The sequence below is a fragment of the Ooceraea biroi genome, chromosome 6 (genome assembly GCF_003672135.1).
Source record: "Ooceraea biroi isolate clonal line C1 chromosome 6, Obir_v5.4, whole genome shotgun sequence".
Classification (NCBI taxonomy): Eukaryota; Metazoa; Arthropoda; class Insecta; order Hymenoptera; family Formicidae; genus Ooceraea; species Ooceraea biroi.
Genome location: NC_039511.1, coordinates 16,276,261 through 16,290,133, shown reverse-complemented (window position 1 = coordinate 16,290,133; position 13,873 = coordinate 16,276,261). Strand labels below are relative to the sequence as shown.

At 39.4% G+C, this 13,873-nt stretch overlaps 2 protein-coding genes across 3 annotated transcripts in view; one reads left to right on the top strand and one right to left on the bottom strand.

The window, feature by feature from the left end:
* LOC105284540 (cytoplasmic dynein 2 heavy chain 1) overlaps nt 1–914 on the top strand; it is a 23,901-nt gene extending 22,987 nt beyond the window's left edge. Inside the window, exon 47 of the mRNA XM_011348152.3 lies at nt 33–914. Coding sequence (XP_011346454.1) covers nt 33–319 — 287 coding nt within the window. The 3' untranslated portion in view covers nt 320–914. The remainder of the gene's footprint in view (nt 1–32) is intronic.
* LOC105284543 (eye-specific diacylglycerol kinase) lies at nt 669–13,873 on the bottom strand. 2 transcript variants are annotated; one of them, XM_011348154.3, is made up of 11 exons: nt 12,811–13,873; nt 11,009–11,171; nt 10,137–10,816; nt 9,447–9,841; nt 8,885–9,267; nt 8,375–8,687; nt 7,948–8,137; nt 6,923–7,276; nt 6,280–6,552; nt 5,880–6,043; nt 669–5,590 (listed from the first exon to the last, which is right to left on the bottom strand). In XM_011348154.3, exons 1-11 carry the CDS (start codon nt 13,833–13,835, stop codon nt 5,541–5,543), a joined length of 3,990 nt encoding a protein of 1,329 aa, XP_011346456.2. In that variant the 5' UTR covers nt 13,836–13,873; the 3' UTR covers nt 669–5,540. The 2 variants fall into 2 exon arrangements, with proteins under 2 accessions (XP_011346456.2, XP_011346457.2); XM_011348155.3 differs by lacking the exon at nt 6,923–7,276.

Genomic DNA, 13,873 nt, shown 5'->3' with positions numbered 1-13,873 from the left:
TAATTTAAATATATGATGTTTTTTATATATAGGAGCCTCAATCGCAGATGGAGCCTTAAAGGACTTGGATGTAAATTCGGCAGCGGTCGCGGTCGCCCCGCTGTGCCAAGTTGCATTCGCACCCGAGGAACATCCAGAAGAGAAATCCGGCGGCGACAGCTACGGAGTCCTCGAGGACGCGTGTCGGCAGAATTATCTGAGCATACCAGTTTACACGAGTGCTCAACGAGAGGCACTAATCTGCTCGTTACCGATCACGTGCATGAAAGAAGAACGCGACGCATGGTTGCGACGTGGCGTCATCCTATACCTCAGATAAACAGATTCAAGTATTGTAATTATCTCCTCGATTACGAATACAATAATGAGAGTGCATGACTTTTATCGCGGATCTGCAACTTTAAATAACAAATGCAAAAACGCAAGGAGGAAGACTCGTAGAGCTAGTCTGTAGCGCGGATCATACTATTTTATAATGCGCTTATTATTATTAAAAATATATAGAGGTATGTAGGAGATTTATTGGAAGGTAATAGTGTATAAAGTGTATGCTGCATCACGTGCGTGAGTATGTGAGTCTGATCAATCGATTTTTAAATCGAATAGTCTCTAGTCAGTTTTGCTGCTGCGTGTGTGTGTGAGACATCTCAGGAACAATCCGATGTAACTTCATAGTTTGTTCTGTTTAATAGATTTAAAATTACAGATAATACAGCGATATCAGTTATTAATAAAATAAAATGGTCATTGGTTGGTCCGCCCAAGCCTATCTCACTACTTAAAGATTCACGCTGTTCACGATGGTTACCGCATCGCGCGGTACGCGCGGATCGCATACTGACGAATGTATCGACGTTTACACGTAGCTGTATTTGTTTGTAGCTTGTAGAAAATAAAATCTACGTATCATTGTATTTTACTTTGGGTTGAGAAATTATTAACAACTAAACCTGTATATTTCTTTTCTGGAAGTACTCGACACTCATATAATAGAAGAACGAATAAGCGAATATGGACATAATCGTTTTCGATGAACTAGTAATTTCTATATAAGCCTAAGAAATTTATGGAATATTTATAATCCGAATGTGTATTGAATATCTCATAACTTTTTCATAATACTGAACGACGTTAAAATGTTCTTACACATTGAAATTTCGAGATATCGTAAGTAAAACTAATGTGAAATGAAGAGAGAAAGAGCGAGAACATAATAAAATTCAAAAGAAAATTATTGATTACTACTTCCGAAATTAAAGAAATTAACGATATTGGAAAAAATAATGTTAGAAGTATCAAAAAATTTATCCGCATACAAATCTAGCTTATGCAAATCGATTAAATATCAAAGGAGAATGTTTTACATTTTGAAAAAACAAATATATATATGCATATTACATTAGATCACATTAAAATCCATCTTTCAGAAATTTTATGAACATTTTCAATTGTATTTTTATATTTAAAGACAAAATTACTTAAAACATTTCTTAATCTTGGGACAAAAGTAAGTCTCATTGAATATATCCTGTCGTCCAGCAACAATCAAATACAACGAGCTTTGAAATGACAAACACGGAATAACAAGACAAGAATAACTCCGTTACAATATCGATTAGAAATTGCCTATCCGACTCGTAAATCTTACGGGAAGTACAGAGAGGATAGAATGTTAAAAATTTAGACTCGTGTACACGAACACTTCTCGCTGTGTTCAGCTTGATCGTGGCAGGAAGGATTATCGTAAACTTGAACGTGCACACGACCAAAACATTAAAAACTTAAAAGTATAATAAAACGCTCGGAGAGAACGAATTGTGCAAAGTGAACACCAGGCAATCAAACACAATAATAAATTATTTAGAACAGAAAATCAGAGGAACATTTGGACTAACATAACGTCTCAAATGTACTATATATATAAGTATTTTAAAATATATTTTAAAGTTCAATCTCTCTCTAAAATAACACAAAAGCAAACGTGTTTGATCACTCGACGATCACCTTACACAAGCAATTTTCTCTAAATTTAAGCTTCGAAGCCGCTTCTGTGCACACAGGCCACGTGTAAGCACGCGTGCACTCTTCATGGAGTTCGCACATAAATTCCGGAAATAGCGTAAAGTACTCGTGTACACGCGTCGTATCGTTTATGCGACAACAAACGCGCGATAATTTCGTATAAGGGGTAAAATGGAATACGGAAGAAACGGACGGGAGAGAAGTAACAGTCGCGACGCGGGCGCTGGCTCACGCCGAAATGTCATGATTGTCGTTAATTTATTGCTCTAAAACTTAAATCGAGATTTGCGGGCTGAGCCAGCGCCTTCGCCACCGCAGAAGGCGTCGCTATACATCCGGGAAATCCTATTAATCTCCCTGTTTTCTTTCTTATCTCGGTCCTAATGCTATCCGCGGATCGAGAGACCGGTACAATCCCGATGAGCGTGACATTTCGATCTCTTAAAAAGTATATTATGCGATCTTTCTTGTATTAGCTGTATGCAAAAGATTTAGTCGTTTTTTGTACGTTTTCGCTTTTTAGGTGTATCAAAAGCGCTGGAAAAAAAGACAAAAATTTTTGCATACACCTAATACCACATAAAATGTACGTTTCTCTGTAGGCCCCGCATCGGAAATCGAGCTCTATGGGATTGTACCAGGCCTCAAACGCCGTTGTGTTATCGGGCGCAAAACGGTCTAAACGCTATTCTCACAAACTTTATCTCGACGTATGATACACGCATATATACCCGATAACATGCGCACGAAGTATTCTTATACGCCCTACGATGATCCTACGATGATTGTAGTTTCATTCGTTCTAAATTCATTATCTCCTTTTATCCGACAATTATCGTCGATAATGGTACAACAGGTACGGATCGTAAAAGGCATTTCTTTTTAAATACTCCAAAAGAGTAAGGATGTAACGCAGGGTGTTCCAATCGTCGCGCGTTCTCTCTCTCTCTCTCTCTCTCTCTCCCTCTCTCTCTCTCCCTCTCTTTCTTTCTCTCTCCTCCTCGAATAAGCTCATCTTTGTTAACGAAATATTCGATCAAAAGATTAACATTTATAATTTGTTTTATAAACACTTCGGCATACAATAAGGCTTGAAGTGAATCTGCTGTTAAAATAATTTTCTCCTTAAATGTAATTAAAGAGGAAATTATTTTTTTTATATCTATACATACATCTACATAAAATTGAATTTTTTCGGTTTTTCGCCACCGCAATAAAACTAGCCGTTTTACGAGAGAATCGCTCGTGTGCAAGAGATCACGCGATGCTGGAACACTAACACTCAATAGTTTTGATACAAGTACATTGTGTATATATATATGTATCACTGAGAAATATTATACATCGCTTAATTCCGATAAAAGAGTAATGTGATAATTCAGTAATGTGACAAAAGTCTGTTTACCAGGAGTATATGTATTTCTTCCGAGGATTGATTTGAGATTGGATTGGAATATTTTTAGCAAACACTTCTCGTATTAAATAAAGTTGGATTGAATCCGCATATTTGCGACAAACACTTTCCGCGCATTAATAGTTTGAAATTATAGCATATAGTTCAATTTTTGGAATATTATTATTCGATTATGTTATTTTTTTTATCAATTGTATTTTACAACGAACAGATAGTTATATTAGATTGTATTTAACAAAAATAGTATTCAAACTATTGAGCGCTAGTATAAATATTTAATAACAGAGAAAACAGAGACGGAGAATATAGCAATTCATATATATCTATCGCGCCATATCAAATCTTGACGCATGCTCACACACAAAATGTAATATAATATGAACTGGAATTTCCCACTGAATCATAGAAATATCGATGAGTAAAATAGTTCGATCAAAAAAGAAAGGAATCGTTGCGCGCACGATCGTATCGACTAATGAATCGTATCTTTTTTTTAGAATATGCGCAAATCAAGGCAATAAGCGCTTTAAAATTTCTACATATATGTACATAGATTTTATATACATGTACAGGATGTCCCGCTACTGCCATGTCTTATTTCACTGCTACGGAGTTTTCGATAAACTTTACGTCGATTCTTTGATAATAAATATATTAAAGCTCAGTGTTTACAGTGTCAATAAACAATATTTTTCTATTATTGCTTGGTCTTTGTATTTATTTATAATTGTTTTTAAAAATAAAAAGTTTTATACATTTTAGAAAAATCTATTAAACTTTGAATATATAAAATCGGTTAAAATAAACTTTACTTTCGGGAAGATCGATAAAATCCTTGTTTAATTAATGTAGTAGCTTAGTTTTAGTGTGTTGCATTAAAATTAATGTTCTCAATAGATATCATAAAAATTTTCTAATTTATAACTGTTTATGCGTTAATCTCGACACTGAACCAACCACTTATCTGTTCCAGTTACACTAGTTTCGTCCGTATCAAAATGTGACGCGGTTTGTGTGGGATATCCTGTACATACAATGTAATTCGACAGAAAAATAATTGCAATAGTATAGTAATAGTACAATAATATATATGTATATATATTATATAGCGATAGACTGCGTCTAATTACTAATTGGTGTTTGTACGTTGATCCCTTTTTACATTTTGGTATCGTTTATAGAATGTTCCTTCGTTCTCTTGTTTGCTAAGAGATTACCCTTTATTTAATTCCCTGGATTATGAACTAACAGATTATCGATCCGCTTGTAAAGCACCCATTTTGAGTGAAGACTATGAACTTCCGTGTATAGTTTCGCGTATGTCTCCAACATGAGACAGTAAATTTTTCATTTTTTGGCATCATTATGAACGTTACTTCGTCTCGTTAGACATTACTAACAAGTCTCGGTTGGCACAGATTTACATATTTTACAATTGATCTCTATACATGCGCTCCTCCGTTTCTTCAATTGCACAAATACGAATGCCAACCCGTTCTCTTTGTGTTATCGTTCACGGGAGATAAGAAACACCTGAGAATGCATATTATCCCCCGCAAATAAATATAGAGACATGAAAAAAAGACTGCCTCATTTTGGATCAGGGAGACATTAAACTCGTATGAGAAAAATAAATTTTGCTCGTCTCAGAAGAGCAATCAAGAAGCTCCGTGACATGAACCACTTGCCGGATACAAGAATTGCAAGTAGAACTGCAGGCAAGTTTACGAGTGAGAAAAATAAGGACTTATTATCGATTAAAAACGACTATCATATGTAATTCTTGTTGTGTGTATTGTGTTATTATGTATGTGTGTGTGTATGTGTGTATGTAAGTGTGTGACAATTGAACTTGTATACGTTCTTAAGGAGTAATTTCGGAGTATCGAGAAGAAAAATACGACAGCATTTGGCAAACACGTAATCGTCGGCGCGTATACGTCGAATTAATAAAAGTATTGGACTATCACGGGCGATCCACACACTGCGTCGCCGAAAATATGCCGCAGAGACATCATCAAGTAGCCAATAATAGATTAACCGTCGTTGCTTTCTTGTCGCGGTTGTCCCGAGCGGTTCAGGCCGTGGCGATCAATGCTGGAGGTCAGAGATCGCTCTCCATTTCGTCCGTCGCCAATTGAAAGTGTTCTTGACCTAGTGACATACAAGTAGTTATTAATCGCGCGCGCATGATCAAGTACGTTTCAGAGTTACGTTCGACATCATCGAGATTGTAACACTTTTATAATGGATCGAAGGTCTCGGAAGTATCGAATGCCTTCGCCAGTAAGGTGAATTATTCGTTGCCTTAAAAAGATTCAATCCATGCAATCGACAACCACAGAAACGCTTTACAATAATAAAATTGTAACTAAATTAAAATTATATCTAAAATAAAATCTAAACGTTTAGCAATAATAAAGAAGATGTTGTGACTACTTACTTTGTAGATACGCTGCAAGATCGTGATCCTCCGCGAGTAGCGCAAGTTGATGCGGCGTGTTACCGTGCCGATCTTTGACCATCAAAGACGCGCCGCCAGCAACCAGCATGCAGCAAATTGAACGTCGTTTGGTCTGGGCCGCTTTGTGTAAAGCGGTTTGTCTTCTGAAGTTAGAATACCATTTTTAAACTTTGTTACGTAGCTAAATAGCATCAGTGAAAATTTAAAGATGTAAAGAACACGCGAAAGACTTTAGCAATATCTAATATGGCAAATTGAATTTGTTATTCTAGAAGTAGGATAAATTTGTTTCACTTTTAGCTCTATTTTAATTCAATCATTTTATTATTTGCCGAATCGCTGCTGAAACATGCGCGCGCGTGCAGAGCATCCTACTTACTTGTCGTTGTCGATCATGTTCAAAATCGTCGGCGGAGCGCAGGCAATGAGGTATCTGACAATATCTTTGTGACCGTGCTTCGATGCCAGGTGAAGCGCCGTTTGACCCGTCTCGTCGATCGACAGAAGCGAGTAGCCCTTTTCATGAAATTGCTTCAATGCTGGGAGATCGCCGATCTTCGCCGCCCTCAGGATGTCATCGCAATTCTTTTCGAGCAAATCGGTGCTAAATCCGTGGACTCCCGGGCTCATACCGAACAGCCTATCGCGGGGGCTGTGAACATAGAAACCGAGATTGACGTGATAAATATTGATATAACAAATTATCCATATATAAAAATAATTGAAATGCGCGTGATTGTGAGGATTTACACGAAGTGTCGGGTCGCGTAGAGTTTTCTTTAGAAGTTGATAATATTATACATCACGGAGTCATGACAGGGTGTACCTTTTTGATGTGTGAGAGGCGGTCATGTGGAATAAACGCTATCTACTTGAAAGCCGTCAATGATTTACAAGCTGGAAGCTTTGAAGTTTCCTCTTTGAAAATCTGTCTGACGTCACACATAGAGACACCTCTCTCAATAATTTGGTGATATAATAATTAAGGCTATTGAAACGGGGTCCAATTCCAGCAATCCTACCTGATGAAAGTGAAAGGTGGTCGATCAGCCTGATGCTGCGACTGTTCAGTGCGAGCGATCGCAATATGAGAACCCCTTTTCAAGGACTCGCGATTTATGAGGGAATTCGAGTTGACGCCTTTGTTCTCAGTAGGCGACGTGTCTAAGGAATTCCGACTCGCCGGATCCTTTGGTTTGACAGCGTTTTCATTATCGTGTTCTCTGTCGAGGAGGCGATTCTCGAATTGCCTGGAGAGCCGGCGCCTCTCCGCGACGGAGGAAGGCCGTTTCTGCTTCTGCACATCTCTAGAGCCGTTCGAGAGTGTCCGATCCTCCTCCTCTGTCACGGCTGGCATCTCCTTTGGACGTTCGTCGCTATATTATATCATATATCATATCATATTATATGTTTTAAAGAAAAAGCATAAGTGTTACGCTCGTAACGGAAATACTTTTCTACAGAAATAAAAGATTTTGCTAAGACTGGCGCTGTAAACATCCAAATCTAAACTTCACGTGAGTTGTTACTTTTAATAAGTTTTAGATTGCAAAGCATGAACGTTATTACTTTGAGATGTTTAATCGATTATTCTTGGAGGTCTTGGAGGTCTTGGAGATCTTGGAAGTCTTGGAGCCTCGTTGGTAGCGATGAACTCTGAAGTATCGCGGTCATTGAAATTTTGGGAATTACGTGTGTCGTATAGTTTGGTAAATCGCTTTCTTGATTACTGCTGAAGAGGGTCCGAAGCAGAACCGAAACGTACACTTCTGGATTGATTTGCGATTTCGACTGATTGCAATTTTATTGCCAATTTGCGCACTGTCAGCCGCATCTTAGGCTTTTATTTGCCCCAGCTACTGCTATCATTATTAATCGATTATTGCTTTGCATGTTGACCTCTTATGATATAATCAAAAATAGTTCTTGCTCAGAAATCAAGATTATGTCTATTGTTGTTTTCTTATATGTTCTTTCAATTCTTTTCCGGTTTTAGAAGCGCTAAGTAAGGAAGCGATCTGCGGGTTTATCATGAAAAACATCATGCCTTGGCAAACTGATTTGCGCGGTTTCGTTCTCTTGATTAGCGATGATTTGACTTGCTCCAGTTTGGCCCCCAGATTGTTGCTGAATGGCATCTTCGTCGAGAACGTATATGATCTCCACGGCAACATCTGTTACGTAATGCAACTGCTCCTGATCACGATCGATCCTGAAGAATCTTTCCGCGGTGCAAGCTACGAAAAAATGAACCAAATTTTCTTTTTTTTATGTGTACTTACAGAATCATCCACACAGATAAGCATATAACATTATTTTAAATTCTTGAAATAACACGAAAATATAAAGATTAAATCATGTTTTGTTTTTATGAAGAAAATAAATGTACAAGAACATTAACTGAAAATAGAACAAAAACTATAAGAAATTGTTATATCTCAATTTACAAATAATTTGCATGAAACGATACTTACAATCGAGAAAACAGCAAGAGTCTACATTATAATCCTTCGCTAAGAGTTTTCTCAAGCTCTCTAAATCGGTTGTAGCATCGAGATCAAGTTCCGACGCCCATAATTCGGCTACTTCCTTCAATCTTTCCTTGTCGTGATAATACGTCTCATAATCCGACATTTTTATCCTCATCACCGACAGCTTTAATCTCTCTAGTCTTGCTGTATTCTGATGTGGTTTTCCCGTATTTCTTCTTTTCGCTAACATTGTTGCCTTGTTTAACATACTTAAAGTTATGATAGATGGTAGCAGACGACAGGCCTCGCCGTCAACCTACAACACATGAATAAATTAAAAATTTAATTATATATTACACTAATAAGAATAACAAAATAGTTAATCAAATCTTAAAAATGGTTATTATTTGACGATGTTGAAATTTTTCTTACTTCAATTTGCGCTTGTTACTTGACAAATAACAAAGTACACGCAATAAGCAGCCGAATTTATGATATGAAGATTAGGCTTGCCTGCATCGGTATAGTCTTCGTCGTAACCAGCTTGGCTGTGCTGCATTGCACTATGCAGGTGCCATGTCCACGAGCTTGTAATAGAGGCAGTTGATACGTGGTCAAACCGACCACCTCGATCAGACCGTCGTCCATAGCGGGTTCTCTGGTACCACTTCCCGCGCTCCACGGATGCGTTCCGCCACCGTAAGAAGCGATATTTAGAAACAGAATGGCGTGGACACGGTGCTCCTTCAACTTTGACGTCATGTCCTGACCGTCGCACTCCAGCGTCACGAAGTCCGAGAGGTCCTTCCACTTAGTGAGCAGCAAGTCCTTGCAACCCATCTGTCCGTAGAACAATTTGTTCCTCATTCTGGAGTTGAACTTTTCCGGATGAGCCTCTACAAACAGTCGCAAGGAGTTCATCAAATGTGATTTTCATGGACGCAGGGAATTTTTTGTATGTATAATTTATTAGGTCATTAATTGATTCAGAGCCAATAACAATGATTTATTATCGACTCGCCGTTTGATGACACCAATATAATCGCGCGATTGAAGTTGGAGCGAAAAGTCTCACCTCGAGCTTCATGAAATTCGAGGGCGATGTGAGCGTCTACGCCGAGGGAGAAGTAATTGTTAACAACGTTGAGCGGTAGGTTCTCTTTGCCCTTGCCGCCATCGTCGTCGTTTTTGGCATCAGGATTTCTCTCAACTTTCAGCTGCCATCTGTCCAGCAGGGTGGTCTCGCTGTCACCTATGCTCGTCAAGATCTTCCCGATCGGCTCATCCTTGTAACCACCGCCCCATCCTAGCGCTCGCGCTAGATCATTTCCGGTGCCCAGAGGAAGAACCCCAACCGCCGGCGCTGGATAGGCACCGATCTGATCCAGGATCGACAGGACCCAACCGACCGTACCGTCGCCACCGCAAGCCAGCACGCGCAAGTTTGGAACTTTCTTGAAAAGCTCCAATCTGTAAAACCAGCGCTATTTTAGTTCGATCTTCTTTCATCCGCTTTTGCCTTCTCTTTACATAATATATAGCTGCTCGCTGCATGTTGAATTTAAAATGACGCATAAGATAAATCTTTTTGTTCTATATTACTATTTTAGATTAGAAAAAAATATGTTTTTATTTAAAAATATGTTTTTTAAAGTTCATTATTATTGTTTTAAACTTCTTCTGTACAAGTACAATTAAATTCGAGACAAAGTACTGCAACGTACATTCTACTGTAACACATGTTTCGATAATACGATTTACTTACCCCATCCTCGGACCGCCCTGCGTCAGATCGAAGACTTGCCTTGGATTGAGCAACCACTGGAACTTCTGCAGTAACTTCGCGCCCTGATTACCGCCGGACTTCGGATTTATAAAGACTAAAACTGGCTTAACTGTGGGCGTGGGTATGGGCTTAACAATCCACAGTTCTCCCTGATCTGACTTTTTCTCCTTTTCTTCTTTTTCCTTCTCTTTCTCCCTGCTTTTTCGACGGCTGGAAGCTCCACTGCCGCTGCCGGATTTCTTCTTTCTGGGTGATCTTCTCAGGCTGCTCTTGAAACTGCCCTTCCGAGGAAGTTTCACGATCCACGATGGTGGTACAACAATTGACGCGTGGCTACCTAATTCGCAGTTCTCGCCTATCTTCTGGACGTTGAAGCATGTCTCTTTATTATGAAAAGCGGCTTTGCACCAGCTACAGCTCACTGCCACGATCTCTCTAGAGCTAAAGCTGAGCTTCGATTGGAAGGACTTGCTGCAGTTGGCGCATTTGCCTTTTTGTGACCGTCGGTGTACCCAGTGATGGTGAGTTGTCGTTTGCTCGCGATACTGGCGCACGCCTACATCGCGAAAGCTCGGTTTGCAGCCGAATTCTAAACCTCCGACGCAGCAGGCATGGGCCACCACACGACAAGCCGGACACTTCAACCGGGGTCCGTGTTTCTGTAAAAAAAAGAAAAGATCATTGAGATTTATGCTTGCTTATAGATTTCACGCCGCAAAAATAAGTTTCTTTGGAGCAATCCGAAATATATAGCTTTTAATGATCCCGCAGATGCTTTGGTACTTTTTTAATTATTTCGAGTACTACTCACAATCAGATAAAATCTTGAATAGTTTTTTAAATTAACTTACGGAACAGTCGTTGACATAGCAGAAGTCACCGGATGTAGCGGTTGGTACCCAAAGATGTTCCCCATTGAACGCATTTGGTCCCCAATCTGGTGTTGCTCGGGGTTCGCGTTGACCGCTCGAGCCACCCCCTTCTCTATTGTCTTCTCCACTATCCTCTCTCCCTCTAAAATCATTAGTTGTTCATAGGTCTTCTTGTCGATAATTCAATTTTCTTGTATTAGCGGTAAAGTTATTTTATCAAATTGTCAAACTGTCACACACACACGAGAATAGATAATCTAATTTTTTATCTCGTACACACATTACATTTTGATGTAATACGATATTCAACATGTGATGCTACGACTTAATTGTAAAATAGCAAAATATTCTGATATTTTTTCACATTTAATTAAAAGTGTACTTGTATACACGTGTGCACATGTATAGTAAAAGAAAATATAGTTTAAGAGAAGAGAGCATATCTCTACGGTATATCTCTACACGCGTAATTAATATTCTGCATGTTCATTCCTCTTGTACGAGACGCACAAGGCCATCATTAAATATTTAAGCCATTTTGAATGATTAAAGTCTAGCTTGCTACCATGCGTAAACATATACATATACGAAATTCAACTCAGTTGCTCTTAGAAGTAGGTCTCTTCGAAATAAAATATTCTAATACGCATATAATAATAAATGGCAAGTCATGACGAACGAAAGGTGCGTGCAGTATTCTAATTTGCTTCGATATCTTCGATCGATATTTTCTAAATATTTAATTTCTTTTCGTCCATTTGCCATGATAATACTGTGACATACCATGTTTTAGCTTTTAATATCTAAACTGATTATTTATAGAGACCCTCAATATTCTATTTTTAGTTTAGTGTATAGAAATGATGAATAATGATTCAACAATATTATATAATAAGTGAATAATGATTGAACTCTTTTTAATAGTTATTATTTATAACAAGGATTTATAACAACATTATAACAAGGAGAAAAAGAAGAACACACAAGCGCGCCATGGCAATATGATGCTAGAGAAAAAATCTTGCTTGTTTTGTTTATTTGTGCGTTTAATTATTCGGAAATATATTTGAAAATTCCCAAGAGATTTCGGAAAACTGTGTCTAGAAAGAAGCGTCGCATATAGAAATAAATCATATTTTGCGCTTTAATTAAAAATTATATTTTAATATAATTAATCATATAAGATACATTAACAAATTTGAGATTAACGTAACTAGATAATAAATAAGAAATTGATGAAAAGATAGTAGAAATACTTTCATTATATATCTCATTCATAAAATTAATTTTGTTTCTAAAATAATTTCTATATTTTTTTGACAAAGATAATATTAATGTTGACGTTCATTTCAATTTTCTATTCTATCTGTTTCATACTTCTACTATCTTTCGTAACAAATTTCAATTTTCTATTCTATCTGTTTCATACTTCTACCATCTTTCGTAACAAATATAAAGTTAAACCTAGATTGCACGGCTTATAAAAGCACTGAAAAACTTAAAAATAATTATAAAACAATTTTAATTAAATATATTAAATAGAGGATTGTTAAAGATTATTCCAAATTGCAGTGCAGAGGAAAAAGAACATCTTAAAAAATACGCAATATCGCTTGTGACAGAGGACAGCAGTCATGCATCTCAGGAGTAAAGCAAACTTATACTGCACTCAGGCTCAGAATGCAAACACGAAGATCACGATGTGCTCATTAATCTCATATTGTGTCGCGTGTTATCTAGGAAGATGCGGTTCGTCGGTTCCATTAATCAGACGTACCCACCCTATTCGCGATTCTTTTCCGGGTACCAACGCCGTGTATCTCGTTCGCGCGTCCGTTGGCAGCACGATATCGACACTTTTCGATCTGATGCTCTGCTGCGGTACTGCCAATGAGTCCGCATCGGTGACGCCTCCGTTTTTATTATTATTGAAACAAGAGTCCACGGAAGCAGCGCGGTCCCTCTTCAGGTCTGGCACGGCCAGGAAAATGTCCCGCACGATGAACTTGCATTTGCACTGCTCGACATCGTTCTCCTCGTCGTCGTCGTCGTCGTCCACCTCGGCGGTTGTCTTGATTGCTGGCTCCATGTCCCTCACGGGCGTCGGGGTGGGCAGTTCCAGAGGGAAGGAAGTCAGAGCTTCCTGTCTGGACAGCCTGCGTTGCCTGTCTGGGAATTCCGGCGGCATCTCGGAATTCGGTTCGGACGCGACCTCCGCTATGGGAGAGACGCATCGCGGCTCGTTCTGGGTGTCGTCAGATCCTGTCAGAGTGACCCTGATCTCCGGGCTGCCTTCCCTCCTAGACTCGTCCTCGCGATCGTCCGACTCGTTCTCTGACAGATCGGTGCCGCTGTCAGCCTCGTAGTAGAGTTCACCGATGTCAGTTTCCTCCTTGGAAATATCCTCGGCCAGCCAGAGGCTCTTGTACTCCTCAACGCAGGCACAGTGATAACACCCGGAGACCTGGATGATCGGCGTTTCCGGTCGCTCGAATCCGGTGGGTAACAGCTGACTCGAGGATGACGCGGAGCTCGCGGAGTACGCGTCGAAGCTCTTGGACCGCTGGCCGGCCTGCGTCTGCGGCACTTTCAGGGTGGACGATCGTCTGCCACGTATCGAGTCCTGCGATCTCACGGGGGAACACGTGGAGGACGACGAGGAGGTGTCCTGCCGCTTTGCCTGCAGCTGCATCTCATCGAATGAGGCCGACCTGATCTGCTTGGGGACCTCGAGGCTAGATTGGGATTTCATTTCTGCTCCCGTGGGGGTGCGCGACCTCTTAAAAGTTGAACGCAGCCTCTGCATCCTCGCCTGATAGCTATCTGGCGACGCCGTCGTCCGCC